This window comes from Leptodactylus fuscus, chromosome 3, assembly GCF_031893055.1.
Source record: "Leptodactylus fuscus isolate aLepFus1 chromosome 3, aLepFus1.hap2, whole genome shotgun sequence".
NCBI classification, from domain to species: Eukaryota; Metazoa; Chordata; class Amphibia; order Anura; family Leptodactylidae; genus Leptodactylus; species Leptodactylus fuscus.
In genome coordinates this window covers 44,877,089-44,902,690 of record NC_134267.1, presented here as the reverse complement: position 1 = coordinate 44,902,690, position 25,602 = coordinate 44,877,089, and the positions used below count along the sequence as shown (strand labels likewise).

Below are 25,602 nucleotides of genomic sequence, written 5' to 3'. Positions count from 1 at the left end.
CTCCCACCCTCCGTTGTTTGGTCCTACTTCTATTTCACCATGCCATGGCTCAATGCACTGAAATTTGAGGAACCGGTGATGTATTTGATTCCTCTCCAGCGACCGCTAGACTACTTAAGTCATTGGACATTGGACCAATCGGTAACCTTGGGTTACAGGAGCCCCCAGAGCAGGACCAGACAATCGTGTGGATAGAGAGGTCATTGTTGAAACTGGGTATATGTCAGAATGTTTAACCAGGGGAAGGTAACCTAGAAGTGGTGGAGATCTACCGGAAAGGTAGACTTGAATAAGTTATATGCAGAGATAACTGGGCGTAGTTGTGGTGAGGACACATGGAGCCCTCCACACTTTGCTGGAACTTCGCCTACATGTGTGTGTTGGGGCTTTAAAATGGCTAGTTGCTTTGTTGCATGATTTTGCCAGGATTATTGCAGTTTCAGCCTCTGTTGGCTGGCCCTCTTACAAAGTAGCTGCTTATTCATCCGTCCGTTTTTTTTTTGTAGTAGGTTTATCTGTTTTAGATTTAGACACCCCTGTCTGTATCCTTCTCTTCAGACACGCCAAGCATTACTGCTAAGTTGATAAGTGAGCAGAAAGATGACAAGGAAAAGAAAAACCATGAGGAGAAAGAAAAAGTGAAAGCGGAAAATGGATTCCAGGATAACTACAGTGTTGTCGTTGCTTCAGGTAAGTGTCCCGAGCACTGTGCAGTCTTCACGCTTTGCAGTTTTTACTTGAGGGGTTAGCTGCTTTCCTCATTTTCTCTCAAGATGACAATGGCTGCTTCTTCTAGTGCACCTGCACCGAAAGTATCCCGAAAGTGTCCAGTGCAGATTAGGGCTGGGTGACTGTTGCATTCAGCTTGAAAAAAAAATTTTGATTTTATTTTAAGGCTAAATGCACACAAACAGCATGAAGAAAACATGAAGGATGTGTGGGCCGCCTGCACCTTCACTGACTCATTCACTTCTTACAGTGAACCTTGGTGTCAAAACAGACAGAAATACGAGACCACCCATCTCCCATACCACAGTTAGCAAACTGCTCTCCAAATTTTGTGCAACTGGTTTGGTGTTGGATTAGCCCAAATCTGGACGTATGAAAACTTGCCAATGATGAAACATCAGTGGCTGTCCTGGCAGCATTTACCAAGTGCCCACAGCGTAGCACTTGCCATATGTCTCTGGAGAGTGACATCACATAAAAGTTTGCCTCCTCACTGAACAGAACCTTCTGTGTAAACTGTGCGTCCTGTTCCACTTGTTGTGTCGGCCACTCTGCAAATTCAATGCGCCGGTCCAGATCGTTCTCAGTGAGATGTTGTAGCAGCTGGATCTCGTAAGGGTGCCATCTGTGTGTAGCCAGGAGCTGCTGAATGGCCTGTCAACTGATGCCACACTCCAGGGACATACGATGCCTGCTACACTGTGGGCTCTTGGTAAATGCTGCCAGGACAGCCATTAATGAAAAGTTGCTTTGCCATTGAGGAGGCTTTGTAAGTAAACAGAGCCCTGCAGTTTCATCATATTGGCCAGTGATCTAGTAAGAATGTTTTGTGAGAGATCAGCCAAGCATACATTAATTTTTGGATGAAAAGTTTCCCCATTGTTGCGTGTATGTGTATATGAGAGAATTATTAAAGTATAAGACCCTCCTACACACTTTCCATTTCTATTGAACCCACTCCAGGCTTTGGCTCATAAAGACACCGCAAAATCCACATACAGAAGGCAACATATGGGCAGTCTCTAGTCATCCTTAGACTGTTGTGAAAATTCTCCACCAGCATATTTATTTTTATGGAAATGGAATTTTAAGAATTTAGAAGTATAAATGTTATAAGCTGATAAGCTTTTTTCATTTACATTTATTGCATACAAAGTATTTTGTGCTGTGTAAGGGTTTTTTTTTTTTGTACAATTCTTTACTTCTTGTTTGTTTTCCTTAATACAAAGGCTTAAAATCACAATCGAAACGGGCAATGTCCTCCACTCCGCCTCGTCCCCCGTCAAGGCGAGGAAGAGTAATGACAGATAAAGTAGGTGGCTCTTCTTCAGGAGTAGACTCTTCAAGCAAGACCATCAGCATTCCCGTGTTCCACCTTTACCATAAACTGCTGCCGGGTAGAGTTGCTTAAGAAAATTTAGTAAAAGCTGTATAGACAAGACAGGTGGCAATAAGATTTCATCTGAATATATTTTGTCTTTATCATATACAGGTCAACCCTTACCTCCTGAAATGACCCTTGCACAGCTCCTTACCCTCTTGTATGAAAGAAAGCTCCCTCAAGGTTTTCGATCTGTAGATCTGACAGTTAAACTTGGCTCCAAGGTCATCTCTGATCCAAGCTTGTCAAAAACTGATTCCTTTAAGAGACTTCATACTGAAAAAGGTAAGCCTCGAGTTTATATTAAAGAATCAATTACTTCTGGTATGTGAGCTTAAAGAGGACCTTTCATGGTTTGGGCACAGGCAGTTCTATATACTGCTGGAAAACAGACAGTGCTCTGAATTCAGCACACTGTCGGCCTTCCCGATCTGTTCCCTGGGTGAAGAGCTAGCGGTCCCGGTACCGTAGCGCTTTACAGTCAGAAGGGCGTTTCTGACGGTCAGGAACGTCCTTCTTCACAGCAGCACCTATCGCGCTGCACAGTGTGAGCAGGGAGGAACACCCCCTCCCCTCCTGATAATACTCGTCTATGGACCAGCACTGTGAGCAGAGAGAGGGGGCGTTCCTCCCCGCTCACACTGTACCGCACGATAGGCGCTGCTGTGAAGAAGGACTTACCTGACTGACTGTCAGGAACGTCCTTCTGACTTTAAAGCGCTACGGTACTGGGACTGATGGCGCTTTACCCGGGGCACAGATCGGGAAAGTCTGAATTCAGCGCACTGTCGGCCTTCCAGCAGTATATGGAACTGCCTGTGCCCAATCTGATGAAAGGTCCTCTTTAAACAGTTAGCCGACAGGTGAATATTGGAGATCTGGTACTGAAATGAATAAGGTATATATTAGAAAGCAGAAATATGTGCATAAAGGAGCGCAGTCTGAAGATGAAGATGGGGGTGTAAGGTGTCTGGGTACTGGTGAACAGGACCAAACTTAATGTAATACTTTAAAAATGTAGTAAGATGTATTGTTTATCACCACACTTGGCCAATGTCAGGACATGAAAGTAGTGCAGTGTTACATACCGCTAGAAAGCGGGCTGTCAGCTTTACCGGTATGTATTGGGGTTGCAGTGATATCTGTGCTGTTACTGTCAATAGGACGGGTCTTCCAGCTCAGTGTCATGGCTGGCCTGTGAGGAACATCCCCCCTCCCCTCCTTCCCTTCCTCCATGGCTATGGAAGTGTACCATCCGGAGGCGTTCTTCACAGCTCTGCAATGACTCTGAGCAGCAAGACCGACCCCACTGATAGTTTTGCTACCAATATTCCTGCAAGAACATGGATATCTCTGTAATCAAGACACATACCAGCAAAGTTGACAGTGCTGAATTGAGGTACTGCCCCTTTAAGACTTGGCTGTTGACAGAAAAATCACTATTCCTTGTGACTACTCCACTAACCAATTGTGCTCTGTTTGGCCATGTGTGAATGGATTAGCAGAACTGGAGTAAAGGCGCTATTACCTAGGCTGATACTAGGAAGGACAAGCGATGAGTGACTGGTTTGTGTTAAAATGGCCATCTGACATAGATTCTTTATTGGCAGCACGTCTTAGTTGGCAGGTTTTTCTTTGTGTGGTTTTTTTTTTTTTTTCTGTTCCTTCATAATTTTATTCCTTCTATATGACCCAGTCCTCAGCCCATTTAACAGGGCTTTAAGCTGCTGCCCCAAACCTGCCATACTTTGCACAGATTAGATTTCACACTTGATCCTTCCTTCCTTGTCACCCTCTTTCTTTGGGGACCTTTGCAATGTTTAGAAATTCTGAATTGCAGTTTTTAGGATACAAGGACTCAGAAGAGAAGACCATGACAGGGTCCATCTATAGCAGGGGTAGGGAACCTTTGGCTCTCCAGCTGCTGTGAAACTACAACTCCCAGCATGCTCCATTCACTTCCATGGGAGTTCCCAGAGCAGCAAAGCCAGTATGCATGCTGGGAGTTGTAGTTTTGCAACAGCTGGAGAGCCGTACGTTCCCTACCCCTGCTCTATAGCAAAGTGACAGGCCATGTTACCGGAGTTATGTGGTGGCGTGGACCAGTATTAGTGAAATGATCTTTAGTCTTAGTGCTGAAAGTCATCTTTGTGGATAAATATAAAGTGGTTTCTTACAAGATACATTAGGATACAGACATGATATTTACAGACATTAAGGACATGCCTTTTAAAATGGTTATCCTAAGTGCATAATGTCTTGAAGACTGGACCGCCATCTTCAAAAGTCCCACAAATTTGAGAAATCTTTATCTAAGCCACACCTCAGATTCTTATAGCAGTTGTCAGGAGAATGAGGTCTGACCACCACTAACAGATAGATATGTTATAAATAATTGACACTGTAGTATGTCAGTTCAATGCCATTCATCCCATAGACAGACAATATGCTGTTCTATGGAAAACTTGGTGTTTGTTTCCTAATCTTACAATCCCTTTAAAACATAAATTCATCTCTTGTATGATTTCCATTTTTTCCCCTGTCCAATAGTTACTGAAAATTGTTAGCAATCCCGGGATATGTGGGAGAGGCCCCCCACTCACATGGGGAAAAAAAAATGAAATAGACCACTGACTAAAATAAAAATTGAGGAAGTGGGCTCTTTAATATGACTCTGCCGATTTGTATGAAATCATCTGGAGTCATTACAAAGAATACATATGTTTACTGATCTATGTCCTCGTCAATCTAAAAATGGAAAGTTTAATTATAAAATGTCTTATCTTTTTGCTTCTAATTGGGAACAGAGGTAGCTTGGAGGGCTTTCTGTTCGCGAGTAACACATTGAGTACTGTTATTATAGTAACCGGGAATTACACTTACATCCAGAGGCTATTGTTTAAGTCATGGTTTAGTTTGCACAATTTCTGCTTTTATATGCTTAAATAAAAAGGGCAATCTTGTTTTTTACAGATTGTAGATTTCTGTAAAGCAAAATTATACAATTTTTTTTTTTTGTTTTTTGTTTTGTGCAGTGATTTCCTATTTCTCTCCCATTTTAATCAACAGGGATCTCTAGTCTTTAGCCTATGAAGCTTTTACCTAAGGAAATGATCATCAATATGACTGTTCACATCCACATACACCATGAAAGAACCCAGTCTTGTATACTGTGTAATGGATGTAGAGAGTTACTCCAGCTCCGCTTCCATTTAAATGAATAGAATCTGTGTTAACAGCATGCAGTGTATATAGTAATCTGTTTACAGCTCTTTTCACTATATTGTTACTGAATTAGAGATGAGCGAGTACTATTCGAAACTTCAATTTCGAATAGCACGCACCCATAGGATTGAATGAACGTAGCTGGCATGCAGGGATTTAAGGGGCCGGCCGCCGGCAAAGGCCACTTCCATTCATTTCTATGGGTGCGTGCTATTCGAAATGGTCGTTTTGAATAGTACTCGCTCATCTCTTACTGATATCAGCTGATCAGTGGGGGTGCTGAATTTCGGAACCCCACCAATCTGTTTACCTAACCTTGGGATAGTTAATCAATCTCAATGTCTAAATTCTGGAGAGCTTCAGCAAGGAATTGCATGGGATTTTTTTATTTTTTTTTTACACTTATTGTAAAAAAAAAAAACGGTGTGGTTTGGGTTTTTTTAGGCTAGGTAGCACCTTTATTAAACACTGGAATCACATGTCACAGGACCTGCCTCTTTGATAATAGGTGTTGGTCACAGCCCCACCACCCCAACCACCATTATTAAGTGACCTCTTCACATGTCAGAAGAACACTCCCGTAGAAGTCAATAACTAATCTATGGACCATGTGGCTGCTGTAAAGTAGATCTCTGATCTGCTGTTCAGATAGCAGCCAAGACTTAATGGCTGCCCTTAGTCATACAGAAAATCAAAATGATAGATATTTGTATAGAAACAGAACGTCAACTTTTACAGTAGAATAAGCATTAGTATCTTATTTTACTTGGTAAAAAGTATAGCTGTGAATGATATACAATTCCTTTCAAAGGCAAACAAATATTGAACATTGGGAGGTATTGGTTAAAGGGTTACTCCTATGGACACAATCTTATCTAGATTTGTAGACATTAACATTTTAAATATTTTTGCAAATATAGATAGCAATTCTGCAGAGTTTTAAAGATTTTCTCTAACCATCTTAGTGATGACTTTGTTTGTCTTGATTGGTTGCCAAGGGATATGCCCACAAATGCAGAAGCCGTCTATGGTAAATGAGTATACTGTGCTCCACAACCTGCATCAGATTTAAGAAAAAAATACTAAAATCACAATCTATTTTACAGAGCGAAATGTGCAGATCTGCTCCAGATTTGTGCCAAAAAAACCTACAGGCTAGGCACCCCATTTGTTATGGCTTAGACCCCCTTATCCAGCAAGGGCACATGGCAGGTATAAATGATAACTGGACACCAATGTACCCACACTTTTTCTAATTGTTGGATTGCTGCCATTTTTCCCACTTCTTAGCCCCCAATGTAGCTATACATCAGATTCATCATCTAGCCTGAGCCAGTGCGATCACTATGAGACAGTCTTGTCTAAGTTAACACTTTTTAGGTATTAAATCCTATTAGTAAATCTGAAATCGACTGACTTTTCTGAAATATGACAAACTATTATGTAGGGCAGCACGATGGCTCAGTGGTTAGCACTGCAGCCTTGCAGCGCTGGAGTCCTGGGTTCAGATCCTGCCAAGGACCACATCTGCAAGGAGTTTGTATGTTCTTCCCGTGTTTGCATGGGTTTCCCCCGGATACTCTGGTTTCCTCCCACACCCCAAAGACTTACTGATGGGGAATATAGATTGTGAGCCCTATATGGGACGGTAACTGTCAATGTCTGTAAAGCACTGTGGAATATGATGGCGCTATAAAAATAAGCATAATAAGTAAATGTGCCCTTGGCTGTGTTACCACCTTGCAGGAGGTTTCATTGACCTAAATTTACTACAGTTTCACATGTCGATGTTTAGGATCCCTCCGTCTGTACAGAAAGTTCCCTTGATGTGTATATATTCCATCTTCATTTGCTTGTGCGTATAGATATGAAAGTCTTTTTAATGTCGCCAATGTATTTTGTTTATTGCAAATTAATATGGCCATTTATCAGTAACTTTTGGCATTTGTCTATTTTACAAAAGAACACGGAGATCTGCTTGGTGCCTGCCCAGAAGATGAAGTGCTGAGCCCAGGAGACGAATGCATGGAATCTGTTTTAGATGAGTCTTTCCTGGAAACCTGTCCTATCCAGTCACCTTTACAGGTGTTTGCGGGTATGGGTGGATTGGCCCTCATTGCTGAGCGTCTTCCCATGCTTTATCCGGACGTCATTCAGCAAGTAAGACTTGGCTCTACAAATAATTGCACTAGATTAGAGAATTATGGCGAACGCTCTTGCCTACACCCATGAGTTGAAGAAATAAAACCCATAACTATAATGAAATTCCTAAAGAGAATTTATCACCTTTTTTTTCTCTTCTCTGCAGGTCAGTGCCCCTGTGGTTACCTCAACAACACAAGAAAAACCAAAGGACAGCGATCAATTTGAATGGGTTACCATTGAGCAGTCAGGGGAACTGGTCTATGAAGCCCCAGAAACCATCGCTGCAGAGCCCCCTCCTATCAAGTCTGCCGTGCAGACCATGTCTCCCATCCCCGCTCACTCTCTCGCTGCATTTGGACTCTTTCTTCGCCTCCCTGGGTATGCTGAAGTTCTGCTAAAGGAGAGGAAGCATGCACAGTGCCTACTCCGTCTGGTCCTGGGAGTGACAGATGACGGGGAAGGAAGTAAGTATCAGCGCTTAGATCAGCGCGCTGTAAAGCCGCCTGGTAATGAGTGTTTAGACAGAAGTTAATACATTCCTGATTTAATATCTGAACAATTCTCTATGCTAATATAAGCACTATGGGGTTTCAATGGTTTTAAAATTGCACGTTGCCTTCCGGTGACCTGCTTTAGTTTTGAGGTTATTAAGCCCGTAGGCAGAATGTGTGGAAAATAGTTCTGTTTTAATGTGTAATATAGCATTTCTTAAGCACCGCTTATGAGCGATTGTTTGCCGCTCCTCTAACCTCTTCTTTCATGACTTGTACATTAAACATTGTGGCTTTCATTTTATATTTGTCGCTGTCGTTTTTAGAGATGTTGGGGGTAGAATCAATTGTCTGTCATTTGTCATTTTATATAAATGCGTTTTGAAATAACAATAAAATTTGTGATAGGTGTTAATCCCAGTATTCCTTGTGATCAGGCATTTAAGTTAAGGTCCCAAGCTCCCCATTTATAAATACTTGACTGCTGCTCCACTCACACTCATCCTTATTGGAGTCTTGTTTTAAGAACAGAGAGCTTGGGTGTCCTGTTCTAGTAGTTGGCAAGGGCCCAAGGAATTGGTGAGAAGACCAATGGGAAATTCACAAGAATTCTAGTCCTCAAATCCTCTTTGTGACTAAAGCATTAGCATCTATGTTCATCCTAGTATGCTCTCAGTCCTATAGAATTGAGTGATCACTGGGACCCTCTTAGGAACTCCCTTCAATACCCTTTTTGTGCAGTGTTGGCATTTATAACCATCAGATTAGTTTGTACACAATTACTGTTTTTTTTCCCCTCATGATCTTGGTTTTTTTCCCCCCTCTTTAGGTCATATTTTACAGTCCCCGTCTGCAAATGTTCTACCAACGCTACCTTTCCATGTTTTACGCACCTTATTCAGCACAATGCCTCTAACCACAGATGATGGCGTGCTCCTGAGACGCATGGCACTAGAAATAGGAGCTATACATCTCATTCTTGCCTGCTTGTCTGCTCTGAGTCACCACGCTCCCAGGATACCAAACTCTAGTTCCAGTCAAACAGAGGTAGGTTTATGTCCCCCTCCCCCTGACGTTATAGATGCAAATTTGTAAAGTTGTTTTTGATCCCCCAAGTCATTTTTGATTTGACCTATCCTCAGGACAGATCATCAGAATCAAATTGTTGGGGCACCAAATGAATAGGAGCAGAGCTCTGCTATAGATTCTGGCGCCAAAGGCAACCTGAAACAGTTGACTTGTGTGAGATTCATTTTTCAGATCCACCAATCTGGTAATGACGACTTATACTGAGTACAGATGAGCGAGTACTATTCAAAACGGCCGTTTCAAATAGCACGCACCCATAGGAAGGAATGGAAGCGGCCGTCCATTCATTCCTATGGGTGCGTGTTACTCATAGTACTCGCTCATGTCTAATACTGAGGATAGGTCAACTGTAACAGATTTGGCCCTTAAAATAGACAACCCATTTAAAATTCTTTTAGGGGACAAAGCATCCATCCATGTATGAGAGCGATCACCCGGTTATTGATGTTGGGCTTATAAGTGGGACCTTGACCAAATGAGCCAATTTTCACATATCGTATGGATGGGTATGAGATGTGATATATTGGACAGTTGTGTGTGTGTTTTTTTTTTTTCTTTTTTTCTTCTACATCTGTGCTGGCGCGTATGTTCCCGCTCACGGAAAAAAGAAGCGAGCTGCCATTTCTTCAGGTGGATTCCTTGGCTGAGTCAGCCCCGACGTTCGCCTTGTGACTGCACTCCCCCGGGCTAGATCCATTCATTTGGGCCTACTCCAGAACGGGAAGCCGCGACAGTCGTGGCAGGCGCTTTTTGGTCCTATTCAGACGCTGCTTCCCGTGTCACAAGTCGGGACCAAAATTCGCCATCCCGTGTGAACTAGTCCTAAGACCTTGAGCTTTTTCATTTGGTACAGCTTACTCCAGAGTAGTTTGGACAAACAGCATATAAAATGACAATCTTTGTAGCGTTCCTGTGTGTTTTGGGCTGTATTTGCTGCGGATTCATGGCAATGCTGCATATAGTTTAGCATGAGTTTCTGCAGATCTGTGGCAAGTATTAGTGACCCAGTTGGTACTTCTTCAGAAACTACCTATACATTTTCAACAGTTTGCAGCATCAGGGTGGTTTCTTGCATGAAGAGTCAAAACCTGGCCAGAATGTGCTGTATTGCGAGTTTTTTTTTTTTTTTTTTGTCACCCAGCAGGGCTCCTTTATACTGTTATGGTTTATTAAACGTGGGAAACAATGAGGCTTTAATAAGCCCTATTTATATGTGGGGTTATTTTCTTTCAGTCCTATGTACTTAACACCGTTCTAATTTACAGCTTTCGTTTATAAGCGTTCAATTGACTATGACCTGGACAAACTACTCCACTTTCAGCCAACACGTACTCGCTCTAGCAAGGTGCTTTATTTTCTGAAGCAGAGTCGGTTATACACAGATGATTCAGTCTTGGCTCACATGCTCATTTTTGGCAGCCATTTCCGATTTGATAGAGCTAGCTTAACCTCCTGGTTTTCTAAAGCGGGCCAAAAAGAAGAATCAGCGAGGGTAGCAGCCAAGTTTCAAGATGTATGCACCGTAAACGTATAAAGCCCTCCACTGATTGTCTATTACAGTCTTATTAATGCTTGTAAATAAAATGGAATTAACCCCTTTAGACCTGCAGTAATGGACGCTGTAATGTAAAGTAATCCTAGAGAAAGAAGCGCATCAGCAGTCCTGTTAAAATAAGGCTGTGCACAGCAGTCCCATCTGTCTCGCAGTCCCCATGCCAATTTGTACTGTTTGCACATTAACTTTTTTTTTTTGAAAGGGAGAGGGTTTGTAAAAAAAAAATTAACACTGCTCTGTAACTGGCACAGTATTGTGAGATTAGGCAAAGACGCCATGATCCCCACCAATCCCTTTAAATACCATATGGGCTTTGGAATAAAATATTCTGCCATTTAAACAGTATGTTGCTGGCTTTGCAACATTGAGAATTAAATGCTACGAGTAAATTCCACAAATTGTTTTAGACTTCTTTTGTATAGAAAGGTTACATATGCAAAATTAAAATTTTAGGTTTCTCCATACTGTAGTTTAGTTTATCAGGAAGTCAGGCAGGTCAAAATGCCTCCCATATCAATAAGAGTATCATGTAAGGGCCTTTAGTAGGAGCAGAAAGTTCTGTGACCACAAACTGGTGCAGTAGTAGAGATGATGATCTTTGTGGATATGCAACTAGTCTGTAAGTGTATTGGGACGGGACCTGATTTGCCTGCAGCGGGTAAGGGGGAAGAGATCAATCGTGATCAATGGTCACCAATTCGAGAAGATCAGGAGCGCTTGCAGATGGGCAAATATGGTAAATTGAACCTGCCCCAGTTTAATTACTATTTATGTGGGTATATGCGAAACAGCCTGTACACATGCAGTAATGGAGTCTTATAGCCTGCAGCTGTCACTATAGTGTATAACCCTGTCAGGAGTGCTACAGTGTGAGGCCAGCCAGACGGTTTAATTTTCAGATGGCTGTCATATGGCGGTCCTAAAAGAAGGGTCATTAGTTATATTACCTGTGCCGGTGAAGGGTGCACCTCATTTATCACATGACCTATGCCTACCAATAGATGAGGTGCATTCTGGGGGGCTGCACTCCTAGAGTCAAATCTGCGCTAGTAGCCACATCTAACACGTGAAGTTATCCTAATAACTCTTTGGGACGAGGGTGGTCATGTTTGGTTTTTTTGTTTTGCAGTTTTTAATAGCATTAATGAATAGCCCGTGTCCTATTGTGCCAGTAAACCAGAGATTTTCAGTTTAGTGGTGGTTGGCATGCAGGTGTAATACATATCCTCTCTGCATTATGTCTGCTACTACTTATTTTCCATCCACTCCTGTTTCTGGCTTCAGAAACTTCATAAAAACGCAGTCTATCCTTACCGTTGAAGTGTTTTAGATTTTTCTAATCTTTGTCTTCTTGTTTAAGCCACAGGTTTCTAGCACACACAGCAGTGGCACTTGTGAAGAACAGCAACTTTATTGGGCTAAGGGTACTGGATTTGGTACAGGATCCACCGCTTCAGGCTGGGATGTTGAGCAGGCCCTTACAAAGCAGAGACTGGAAGAGGAGCATGTAACCTGCTTGTTACTGGTAAATATCACTGCTCTTTGTCAGGCTGGTAGTTACTGTGACGCTGGGTTTGTCTATAACAATGGCTATGGAATATTTAGTGCCTCAATAGATAGTGGATGTAAATGCAGAGAAATCTATTTTTTTATTTTTTTATTTAAAAAAAAAAACAAAAACAGGCTGCAACATTTTCATCGAAAACCTACTGAGCTGTTACTAAGGAAAGCCTGTACACAGTTACAGATCTGTAGAGCTGAAGCATTTACCACGGGGGGTTTAGTTCCGTCAAATGGCGGTACCTTCAATCTTATACTGCCTCGAAAAATGAAATTCTCTTCGTATATTGTCACTATCAAAGCACTAGATGTAAAAGAATAAGAGCTATTGCTAGTTAAAAAGTCGGGAGTGTGACTTTATATAGTTCGTGGATTGCTGCATGCTCAGCTCATATTCCCGACTCTGTTTTTAAGTAGTGTCTCTTCTAATTCTTTGACAACTAGTACTTTAGATCTCCGGTTTCATATCACTATATGCTGCCAAGTTTAGTCATTTGAAGTGACCATACCCCTTTGGTAAATGCTTCTGCTCTATGTACTACATTGAGTATGTCTACAGACAACGCTTAGAAAACAGGTTGTTGCAAAGTTCCCATTCACAATGGTCTATTAAAAGGAAGTTTGGTTAGATTAAATAAAGATTACAAAAAAAATTCACTGCCATCTAGCCCCCTTAAAGATAATCCTTTAATAGTCCCACAGTGGGAAAATTTCAGTATGTTACAGCAGCATAGTAATACAAATACAGGATAATACAGTAATATAATACGGAAGTAGACACACAAGCTGAGAAGAGAAGATATACTAGGAGTCCATAGCAGCTAAGGAACAGAAGAAGAAAGAAAAAAGGAAGACTTCATAATCATTATCATTCAGCTTTCTGTGCGGAGTGATCTTCGCTTGGTCTGATGTAGATTATACATCCTGATCGCGGTTGGAAGAAAGGACTTGCAATAGCGCTCCTTCTCACACTTGGGGTGAAGCAGACGGTCACTTACAGTGCTGCCAAGTCCCATCAAGGTCCCATACATGGAGTGGGATTTATTCTCCAGCATGGAGCTCACCACTGACGGTGTCCTTCTGTCACCCACCACCTGTACTGGGTCCAGGGGAGGTACAGTAAGGTTTTTATGGCCTATCCATAGGGGGACCACCAACCTGTTCCTGGACTTATCAGCTTTGTGGCGCTGCTTCAGCACCCATCCTATGCACAATACAGGGCCGAAAGTGGACGGCTCAGTCTCACGTATGGTAGCCTCGTACCCTCACTGCAGTTTGGTTCAGTGCTGCTCATTCATTTCAGTGCTGCTGGAACCTACCTGAGTAGTCCAGGGACTGGCCACCTCTGATGTATTTATAGCCCATCCTGGGGGTAGGTCACACAAACCTTTAACCTCCGATTACACCTTTTAAGACTGAACAGATGCATTGTGCTGGGTAGTTTGTGGAAGCTTTTGGTTAGAGCCACATTGTCAAAAGCAGTCAGTATAGGGCTGAAAGAATAACATTTGTGGACAGGGAGATTATAAATGTTTGCCAATTGCTTCACATAAAGCAAACAATATGTTGCAAGCCTTTGGTCTTGCAATAAAATAATAGTTTTGGTTTTTATTCTTATCTTGTGAAAACCATGATAAATAATACCTGTACACATATGGAGCGTATGTTGAGACCTTGATCACACCTAATCCCAGTGCTGTAGACTCGGGGATAAACGTTCATGGGGCAGTTGAATACTGAATACTACTATAAATGGAACCCGGCTAGATCTGCCACGTAAACTGTGAACAGTAGACTCCTTTTGACTTTTAATGGGTTCCATGATGGTGTCAGTTTTGTGCTACGTTCTTTGAAACGTTTGCGGTCTGTGACAACTCCTCTGGACAGAATAAAGCTACGATCACATCGTATCAAACTCCATTGGGTGCCGTAGATTGTCACAAGAATAATTATATAGATGGTGTGTGTATAAAATGGCTATATTATTGCTGAACTACATTGTGTAGCAGTCTCCTAACCCTGCACTTGAGTGCAGCCAAGGAAAGCAGTGGTCTGTGGAGAAGCCGATTCAATAAACTTCATGCCTGACAAATTCTTTTAATCTCTTTAAAATACAGTATGAGGATTTGGAAACGGATTGTAAGATTGGATTGCTTTCATACAGATCCATATAATTGAGTTAAAGAGATTAATCTCATGATGTAGCCATTTCTTTGGCCTTTTTAATGTGCTTTTTAAGCTTTCTGGCATACATGTTAGCGCACAGTCGTATTTGTTTTGCCATGAAAACAGTGTAATGCTTCTCCGCTTAAAGGTAGTGTTTTTCGGAGCAAAGCCTTTGCTTGGAGTGTAGGGTGCCTTTTGTGAAATGCATGTTATATTCAGTAATGGCTTAAAGTGCGTGCCACTTCAGTAGTGATGCCTGTATATACGGCACAAAATGGCTAAAGCTGTACGTCATGTTGTGGTTCTGTGTATACAGAGTGATAGAGAATCACTGTACAGGAGATGCTGTCAATCACTGTGGGGGTGGGGTAAGCCGGACTCTTGCGGTCTTTCCTAGGAGTCCTGTCAGTCATATCTGACCTATCTGAGAGCAGGAAATGACAGGCTAAGAGGACTTGTCAAACTTTCTTTTCCTCTGATTCTGGGCTTAAAAAAATAAACTAATTTCCACATGAAATTTTTTGATCAGGAGAGAAATAACTTTGTACATAGGTGTGGTTGGAGGACTCTTGTAGCTCCTTAGGAGAGAGCCTTGCCCAAGTGGGGTTTGACTTTCCCTTTGCATACAACGTGCCGATGTCTGTGGGTGAATATGACATTATCACAGAACCAATGTGGCAAATGTCTTTAAAAATTCACCAGGCCGGCATTTCACCGATGATCACGATTGGAATATCAGGAAAATGTTCATCTGTTCCTCAATAGTCCTCTTTGCACCTGTAGTGGAAACATTCAGCCATATCTGTACATGGTGCGGAATATATTTTATTTCTGTCCTTTTGACTCTTTCATTTCTCCTCTTGTGGAATGGTTTTTTTTTTTTAGCATTTTTAAAAGCCTATTTTCTGCAAATCTGAATATGTATTCTGCTTCTTACAGGTTCTTGCTAGCTATATAAATCCATCTGGGTGTGCAGTTAATGGAGAAGTGCCAGCCAGTGAGAGTCGAGGACAGAACAGCAACGCGCTTCCATCTGTCTTGTTGGAGCTGCTAAGTCAGTCTTGTCTTATACCGGCTATGTCGTCATACTTGCGGAATGACTCAGGTACTTTGCTTTAACGTAACCATGTTGCGATTTGTTAATTGAAACTTTAATCATTTTCTAGATCAATTGAACAAACACAGATTACATATTTTATTCATGTCATTTCAACCACCTTGTTTACCCCAAATAATATAACTATTGTGGCGTATTCACATGTGGCAGTGTTTTCAGTGTTAGTAAGGGCGGGGTTCACACCAGCGCCCGATCTCCATTTTCCAGGTTTCTGTTTCCTGCCCAAGAAACTGGACAGGAGACGGAAACTGGCAGGCAGATTTCAAACCCAATCACTTGAATGGGTTTGAAAAGTGTCTGCCCGTGAGCGTCTTCTGATCTCTGCAGCAAAACTAGTGTTTTTTAACTGGACACAGTCAGACATGCAGGACTTTGCGGCGAAAGTTTTTTTTAACTGGACACAGAGAGCAGAAGACGTTCATGGGCGCTCACCGGCGGACACTGAATGCAGGTTTCCATCTTCTGCCGACAGAAAACCGGAGATTTGGCGCTGGTGTGAACCCACCCTCAGGTGGATTATGTAACCCTTTATGTGTTATACCTATCTAAGGGGCCTCTGTGACGTCTAAGACTCCAAAAACTGACCACAGTATTTTCAATTAGTATTTATAAGCCAAAATCTGGAAGTCCAAAGCACATAAAGGCTCTTTCCAGGGTTTCCTTCCGTTGTAGTGACTTTGACTTAGAAATACTGATGCAGAATACGCACCATGAGAAAGTGGTCTAACCTAAGTTTTGATAGACTCTAATGTGCAATGTCTACAGGGGAAAAGAGATGGTACGACACACGCAACCTCACCCCTGGAACACTAAGCAAGTTAGCTTCATATGCAGGTTTCTTTTGACACTTAGGATTTTGGGTCTAAATCGTGGAACGTTTTTATGGCATAAGTTATAGTAAATTTATCAGACCAAAGGCATCGCTGGCCTGCATTAGTCTCCACCGCACTTCACCCATTTTTGTAAAAGGTGTTGTGTGGAACGAAGATGAGCCACAACTATGCCAGCAAACTTGCAAAGGGTATTAGTAAATTCTCCCCAGTTTTACTTTTACCCCAGTTCATGATTTCCTATTAAAGGAATACTAAGCCTATAAATTCAGCCACATAAGTAAGCAGCAGATAATCTTGCCTTTCAATGTTTGTGTGCAGTGTTTCTTGCATGTTGTTGAATCCTTGTACAAATTCTTAGTGAAAATCCTCTTATCTTCTCCATCTTTAGCTAGAGATCTCCTGAGGGGTAGAGTTTGGCTAAAAGGACCTTACTCAGTCATTTTGTTCTGCTGACTGGGCCCTGCAGAGATCCTTCTGCACCAGCCAGTTGTCTTACAGACACAAGAAATATCTAGTCTCATGAGACACTCAGAAGATTCTCTGGGTTTTAATTGCAAAATAAGTGAGGTCAAAGAAACCAAGTAGATTAATGGCTGAAGTGCTGGAATAGTTTCACTTTTTTTTTTAGCATTTTCTATTTAGTGTTCCTTTTAATGTGACCCAGCGGTTAATTATCATTAATCCATCATAGATCACTGCCTTTACAATTTTTTATGTCCTATCTTGCCCACTCCTTAATCACTGAAGTACCGTCCACCTCATCCACATATATGGCCCATCATTCACCTTGTGCAGAATCTCCCATAAAATGCTTATGGGCACCCATTACCGGACAATGACTTGTTCGGCATGTTACAACGCTCCCGCTTCACCTTACCTAAGACTCTCTTACAAATGCTCATCACCATTGACTTCAGATGATTATTTTATTAAGATCATAAACAATACATTTTTTACTTCATCAGTTTTCATAGGCTTTTTCATTTCCATTTGTTAAAGGGGTAATAAAATAAGAATAATTTTATTGGTACGGCCTTAAACTTTGCGGTTCTTATATTTAAAAAAAAAAAAAAAAATTCTGACCCATCATTGCATTAGTCAAAGGTTAGTTTGCCGGTCACTATTGATAGGAAGCGTCACTGTAACACTGGTGGTCATAAGTTAAATGAAGAATTCGGTGACCAAACCAGTTTTTTGCTGAATTCATCCTAGTTTTTCTTTTCCCCTTTTGTACCACGTGATACATTGAACCCTTGGCCGTCTGTTCTTATTGTGTCCACCAGTTGCGTAACGTGCGTTTGACACTCGCTATAGGAAGGGAAGTGACAACTTCTTGGCACGTTTCTCTGTCAGAGGGTTGTCAATTCAGACTTTCACTGTCAAACTGCCTGAATATTGACCTTACAAGTAACGTTTTTTAAATGGCCTTTTTTAAAAAATTTTGTAAGTTAGACAAAATAAGTCTCAATGTTATACCTCTGGACCTATGTAAGTCTTAATTGTGAAGTCTTGTTACATTAGATCCTTCAGATGTGGAACCTGACACTATTCTTGTAGCACTTGTTTAAGACCCCGGGAGTAGTTTACCATTAGATTTGCTGAGATGATTATGACTTTTCGGAATATGTATTGGATATTATATCTTCTTCCACGTTCCTCTGGTATCCAGGTTACTTTATTCAGCTGCAAACCTCCTTACACTTGACTGTGAGATCTATCATCCCTGATGGAGCAGGTTATACGTATTTATAATGTCTGTGGAATTTTTGGGGAAACGTAAACTTTAGTTTTTTTCCGTGGACTGGTTTGTAATCCCGAACTTTAAGTGCCTGTTATTAGAAGCGCGATCCATAGGGTTCACAGGCCTAAAGTTCAAGAAGGCACAAGAGCTTAAAGGATCTATCCTCAGCTCAAGAACCACGCCATTACTGTATGCCTGACATCAGATGTTATCCAATGGAGGATTGGCGCAGATTTAGACCATTCGAGTACCATGCACAAATGTCTCAACCATCACTCCCACCACCATAGTGTTTTTGGGCTTTTTTTTTTTATTCAAGAGTATTACATTTTGATCATGTAAAGAGTATTTTAGTGAATCCACCTCTATTAGAAAGCCACCCCTCTATATTACATCAGGTTTCTTGTGACCGACTATATATTTGGCGTACTGGCTGTACTTTAAATGGCTACCTTCTAGATGGACCAGATTCCAATGCAGTTTTGGGCGGCCTTCTGAAAAAGGTTTCAATGTATGTGCATGGCAGAAGTGATGAGCTTAGTGTGTTAAGATATGACTTTCATTTGGTCTAGTTATGGAGCCAAGGTTTCATATGTTTCAAGACCTTTTTATGTTCCGGTATGACCCCAGTTACAAGTGACTGGTTGACATACATATAGTGTATAGGTATTTTATTTATTTTTTTTATATTGCCTAAGAAAATCCTAGAATATCATGGGCTAAATCCTTTTGTAAAAATGTGGTTTGTGGGTGTCCTTCCAGCCATTGGGAATGCTCCATACGTTACATGAATGCATCTTTTCAGGTTTCACGCATTATTGCTTCTATGTAAGGTGGATACTTGGGCACTTAGTGTCGATTTTGAAAATATTTTAATGTTGAATTTGATCAAAAATTGAAATGTACAAATCTCCTTTTCATTACAAAAGTCTAAGCAATGCATATATGGTATATTTTATAGCCTGTTTAAGGATGATGAGACCTGAGGGGTACAAGTAGCTCTTTATCCTATTGGTTGATAGACCATATCAAGTCATGTTCTCCATTCTGCCCTTATGCTCCTATCCACAACACACGTACTTTGGTGTAATGTGCACCTCTGGCCTTAAGTTGGTAAATTCTAGGTCTTAGTATTTCTCAAACTCTCCCAGCCTGTGGTAAGTTATTCTGGATATCCATGAAAACAAGATCTATGTCTCTTGGGTAGTTGTGGTGGGTCCTTGTACCTACTGTTATTGAAGGCCTATAATACAGGACCTCTCTGTTTAGTTGGTCAGTTTGGCATTCCCATTTAGGGTTATGTGAATAGACTAAACTATTGTAAAGAGTTTTCCATAAAAGAACCTGATTTTTTTTTTATTTTTTTTGACCTGTTCTTACATTTACCATGGTCTTGCTGTAATAATTTAATACATGGCTTTTAGTATGGAGTGTACAGTAGTGTATCGGAGATAACCAAAGCTATGGCAGGGTGGGGGGCTTGACTGCCCGGCTAGCGGAGAATCTTCTCTAGTGCATGTGGGGTCCATAGGTGACTCCTGTAAAGCACCAGCTTCGCCGAACAAGTAATCACATTAATACGTTCTGTAGAATAAAAAATAATCTGACAATATGGCACATAGACATTAAAAGTATAGTCACACCAAACTGGAAAGCCTGCTGTTTATCAAAATACTTGACCTGTTAGTAAGTGACATCCACCCAAAGCATGTCAAACAATGGTCCATGTTAGTGAAACTGGTGCTTTGTTAGAATTGGTACTTGGTTACAATTTCGATGACTATTCCTTCAGTAGTGTCAGAGCTATATGTGACACTTACAATGGCTGAAGCATCTGTTAGATGAATGGAGGGAGATATTGGGCTGGATACACACTTTGCTAAATTTACACCTGTGCAGAAAGCTAGGCCCTGGGTGGTGTCTCGTTTCGATGCCATCCATAGTTCCTCTCACATTCAGTAGTAATACCAGCATACAGTATTTCTCATGAATAATCCCATACTCTTAATGGCTTGCATGTTGCCTACCATGGCCTCACATTGTATGCTGACATATTGATGGCTTGCTCGGGCCTCCTCGCCATGTTCTCGATGGTAATAAATAAAGCAAAGTGGTTACAACTTTTTAGTAAGGTGCTTTAGAAAATAATCTATTCATGGAGAAAATGAAATGCAGCAAAATATAATCCAGCCATGGTTGTGCCTGTATGAAAGCATATATTAGAAGAGTTTTACATGGCGTTTAAGAAGACGTTGAATGTTTTTTTTTGTTTTTCCTGTTGAGTGAGTGAGATGCCATAAGATGGACACATCTGTACAAATATTTCCTGTATCTTGAGGATTATGGCAGTAACACGGCACTCATGGGCTTCTGTAAAGTTGATGCACAGTCGCACCTCTGTACATGAGTGATCTCTGCTCATCTTGGTGTCGTACTCCTATCTACATTGGCAAATGCGCTCCATTGCCCATGGTCCACCTAGGCACTTAGCACTGGAATGTATTGGAAGGTCTGGGGAGTTTAGTCTTTGTATCTTATCCCCTGCCATTTTTTTTTTAAGTTAGTCACCGAGGTGTCACCCTCCTTGGTCAAGCTTCCGGCGTAGGGAGAGAGTCCATCAGAGGGTGGTGTAGATGTACACAAAGACAATGACAAAAAGATTGAGCACAGTTCCTATAATCCCCAGCATGGCTAAGATGGACTCCTCTTTCTCTTCTTTCTCCTCTTGCTTCTTCACTTCTGCTGCTGCTGCCGTGATAGCAGACGTGACCATGTTTCCCAGAAATGTCTTCAGCAATCCTCCGAAGACTATCTAGAAGAAAAGGGACGGAAGAGAAAGCTAGTTTATGCCGTACTCTAAAACAGAGCTGCCATTTGCATTCATGCAGGTGTCCTAGAAGTTTGAGGAGAAGTTATTGACATTAATGGACCTCACTAAACCGTCTAGAAATTACATTATAGGAAACGTGTGACTAAAAGTGGAAAGTTTGGAAGCCAGTGAGCTAAAGGTTAATAAGGGCGTCACGGGTCACTTATATGGCGTGCGTACTATAGAAAGTATTAGCTTAAACTAGGCATGTGCAGCCAGTCATCCATTGTGTATTGGTATTTAATGTATAGTCCGATCCCTTGTAGTGGACGTGGCTATTGACATACTGATAAATGGAGCGCTCTATAATCCATTTGTACACTCGCAATTGAATTGCCAATTAACCCTCTGATGCTGGAGAGCTTAGGATGGTTCAGTCGGGGGCCCTTCACCAAGGAGGAATCCGGCGGTGTATAGTCCCTCACCGTGCCACATCCTAACACTAGGTTACAAGTGTTGATCTAATTACCATTAATCCCATATTACTACACAATCCTCCATATCCCTCATCAGGGTACAGGTTGCTGAAGCTCAATGTGCCATTTTCTATAGCCGTTTCCTATTGACAGTGCAGTCGTATAGAACATGCATGTTTTTATACATGTGAATTTCTCTAAAACGCAGATAAATAGGCCCAATTTAATGATCAAATTCAACAAAAACGTAACTTGCATTTTACAGCGTGATAATGCTACAATTTCATGGTGTGACAAGCGTCTGCCGGCATCCATGTAGCCGTTCAGATCATCTCATGCAGCAGCACATGAAGCCATTGTTATGTTACAAGTCTCCATTACATACAGCCTCTTCAGTGGGTTAATTTGGGGGTGGGGGGGAGAATGGTCAGAAAAAAACGAAGGCAAAAGCAATAGTAAAACGTTTTGTGTGTGCACCTGACGATGCCGATTCATTAGAAGCATCCGTTAATGAATAATTAAAACTGGCTATCATTAATAAAGCTTCCTAGTGGGAGGTGTGGGCTGTGTGCAAGGCTTTGTCTCCATTGCTGAGGGTACTGTAGTTCAGCGTGCTAAATAGAAGCCGGAGCGAGCGCTGGCTTTGTTCTACCTTTCCATTGACAATTAGTGGAGGGAATCCTTTTGTTCTGGGCATGCATACATAGAAAATGAGAATGGCTGTCTTACCCTACTCTGCATCAGGAGTACAGTGGCATCAGGCATGCTTCTGTGTCCTCCGCACAATGGAGAGCCAAGGATTTATCCTCCAGCAGAGCTGTAGCACACATGTATACATGTGCTGTCCCTCTCCTGTTTCCTTCTCAATAATGAATGGCAAAGAGCAAAAAAAAAAAAAAAAAATTCACGGCTGCTCAGTCTATCATTAATCCAATGAATCCTGGCGACGTGAAAAAGATGCTACTCTCAATATTGATCCACAGCGTGAGAACAGCTTTCCGAGAGGCTTGTCCTCAGTTCAGATCCAAGTTGTGTTTTTTCCCCCGTACAGCAGGCAGCCCCCACTGGCTAATGATGGATGGTTTGTTTATTTCACTGTATATATAGTTTGCTCTTTCATTGACTTCCATTCCAGGATTCTCTCTTTATAGTCACCCATTCATGTCTTGTCTCTTATTCCCGGCAACATGGTTTTAGGTCCAGCAGGGTTTGCAAGTGAGCTCCATCGCAGGCTTTGCTGAAGGCTTGCGTCCTGTAAGCAGTGGTTGGAGTTCCCAGCAGCGGGCACGCTTCACACCTAAGCGAGCATTAGTGGCAGATAATTCCAAGGCATCATCCTGGACATGGCAGAACTCAGCGGCTAGCCCCAGCGGAGATGAGTGGCCGTGCTCTGGGTTGCATTACAGTAGTGAGCCGTGACATTGACTAAACACGCACCTGGCACTTGCAGAATAAAGGAGCTACAAGCTGCCCTCCCAGACAGTGAGTTGCATAACAATGCGCAGCAGCACCATTGTCAGGCCAGGCACATTTGAAATCTGCAACCATTCCAGCGAGTAGCTTGTGCATACAGCAGGGGAGGGGAGTGAGAGTTAACCCCAGTCCTGTAAGCTCTAAGGGAAAGCTGCGTGACAAATGGTGACATTAGGGCACTGGAGCTGAAAAGCTGCTTCTACCTTTTTTTTTCATTTTTTTGTTGTTGTTGTTTCCATGCTTTGTTACAACAGGCATATTGTTTTAAGGGAGGCGCTGCCTCTTTATAGTCACTCCTTGCAAGCTCGCCACCCAAATCAGATGGGTCACAGTGCGTGCGTCATCAAGCTGTAACCAATGCTGATGACTGGAGGGTAATGTCCCTCGAGCATCTGTTTATGGAAAGCAATTATTTGAACTAACCTTCTGAAAATTAGAAAGTGTATGTGCGCTCGTATGTATGTGCGAGCTGATGGCGGAGAAATTTGTATCACATTTTTAGCCTGGCCATAATTTTTTTTTTTTTTTTTTTACCCCAAGTGATGTGGAAAATATATCCAGTCGGGTTTTTATTAAAGCCTCATGGAAGCTTGTAATGATTGAGAATCTAGAACAGAACTACTGACCTACAATGGGGAGGTCATCGAAATATGCTGACTTGCGTTCCTTGGAATGGCTCCATTTCTTACATGTGAACGTATCCATTTAAATAAGTAATTGGATAATGGCAAAAACTGCCTGTCTTATCAACAGACCTCATAGAATAAGGTTTCTGCACTAATATAAAGAAAAACACACAAAGTATTTACACTTAGGATAACATAGAAGCGTATAAAACCTTAGAATAAAATTTTTGACATTTGGACCGTAGAAACCAGACCTAAAATCATGTTCCATTAATTTGCAGAAATCTGGCTTATAAGCAAGCTTGCTAGCAACTCTCCCACTTTTTTTTTTGTGAAGCCTTTGACTGAGCCCCTTTTCCTTGCGCTGGGGTCCTTCCACTTGCATAGTACATGGTGTACGGCCAAACTTCTACAGGCATGTGCTGCAGGAAATACTAATGCTATGTAATTGGCGTGTCCATCCTGTTAGGGGTTTTGCTCAGGATGCGATGGTCAGAAATCCCGGTTGCAGGGGCCACACGGTGGCTCAGTGGTTAGCACTGCAGGCTTGCATTGCTGCATCCTGGTGTTCAAATCCTGCCAAGGACAAAAAACCATCTGCAAGGAGTTTGTATGTTCTCCCCGTGTTTGCATAGATTTCCATCCCACATTCCAAAAAGACATACTGATAGGGCTCTCAATGTACATTTTTTTTTTTCCCCTATGTGGGGCTCACAATCTACATAAAAAAAAAATAAAAATAAGAAATCCCAGTTGCACTGATATTGTAAGCATGCATTATTGCAAGCATACACTCTCATAACACAGTCATGGCTTTAATCTACTGTACCGTGGAGCATGGTGTAGCAGCATTAATACTGAATATCATTAGGTATGCTGTATAATACGCTAAATTTTAGTAAATACCTGGCTTGAAAGGTAAAACGTATCCAGGAAGACTCCTTCACCGGAAGGTTTTGCGAATGAGGGAGCGTCCCGCTATGAACGGGATCAGAGTGTGAATGAATGTTATGTAACTCTGTGTTCATTCTTGCTTCCATTTTTTTGATCATTTTAGGTGTTTTGTATGTTCTTCCATTCAATCTGCTTTTTATTTGTTGCATTATAGGATGATTGATTGTCGAATGCCGCGCGCTTGTTAGAGATCACTCGCTTTTCTGGCTGTTCATCAAAATGGCAGTTGCAACCTCCTTGGAGAGCAAAACCGCTAAAATGAAGTTGCTTTTCTTAAGCTTGCTGGCTGAAATGATTCATAAACCTGTGATCCTTGGCCATATCGCACCAGCAGTAATGTGCTCTAGCTGCCTGATACCCTGCCATTAACCTCTGCTGGCCCATTTAGACATCCTTTTCTATTACTCTATTACAACCCTGTACTGTATCGTCCAATCTACCCCAATAATACAGGGTGTGCTTACAAATATTCCTTTAATGCTAACGTCACATCTGCCTGAAGTCTTCATTTGTTTCCATTCCAATTGAAAAATGCATGTTTCAGGCGGACCCCATTATCTTCTAGTTTCAGCTCAACTTCCTTTGACACTATTAAAAGAGACCCATTATCAGTCCTATGAATGTCCTTTCTGTGGGGCCAAACTATGGGAAGAATATGCAAATCTGTCTTCCATGATGTAATCAGGAAGTCAGCTGCTGCCTCAATGTTGCAAACCAATAGAGGGTGCTCACTGGAATGTGCAAGCCTGTCTTCCCTGATGTAGTTAGGAAGACAGAATTCCAGTGAAATAACCCAAACTATGTAAGATGTTTAGAAGTTTGGTTTGCCGGACTTGCTGTAATGTGTTTTAGGTGTTTATTATCCCTTTATTGGTTCCTCCAGGCATTGGCTTGTGCTATTAATAGTAAGAAGTGGTGAAATACTGCCAGAACGTCTCGTCTGGTCTTTTCCGAAGCATGAGCCTGATTTATACTCGTGCAGCCGGATCCTTTTTTTGACCTTACATGCATGTGTTACTTTCATTGACCACATTTTATTAGTATTCCTGCTAAATAATCAAATTTATGTGAAATCAATCCTGAAGAAACTTACTTGTGATGTTTCTTAGGGGCAGGATAGTAAATTCTATTTACAGCTTCTTTCTAGGAGTCTAATGAAAACTCCCATCGCCATCATTGATCTCTTTAATTACCTTAACCTAGTATGGACTACATGCTGTATATAGGAAATA

The 25,602-nt window shown here is 41.7% G+C and overlaps 1 protein-coding gene across 9 annotated transcripts in view; it reads left to right on the top strand.

The window, feature by feature from the left end:
• The window catches only part of BIRC6 (baculoviral IAP repeat containing 6), a 164,587-nt gene that overhangs the window by 96,818 nt on the left and 42,167 nt on the right, over positions 1 to 25,602 (top strand). For 8 of the 9 annotated variants that reach the window (XM_075267485.1, XM_075267484.1, XM_075267481.1 and 5 more), the window contains exons 58-65: positions 559 to 690; positions 1,959 to 2,126; positions 2,222 to 2,395; positions 7,299 to 7,495; positions 7,644 to 7,944; positions 8,801 to 9,018; positions 11,976 to 12,140; positions 15,281 to 15,446. In XM_075267485.1, coding sequence (XP_075123586.1) covers positions 559 to 690; positions 1,959 to 2,126; positions 2,222 to 2,395; positions 7,299 to 7,495; positions 7,644 to 7,944; positions 8,801 to 9,018; positions 11,976 to 12,140; positions 15,281 to 15,446 — 1,521 coding nt within the window. The remainder of the gene's footprint in view (positions 1 to 558; positions 691 to 1,958; positions 2,127 to 2,221; positions 2,396 to 7,298; positions 7,496 to 7,643; positions 7,945 to 8,800; positions 9,019 to 11,975; positions 12,141 to 15,280; positions 15,447 to 25,602) is intronic. The other variant, XM_075267478.1, reaches the window with a different exon arrangement.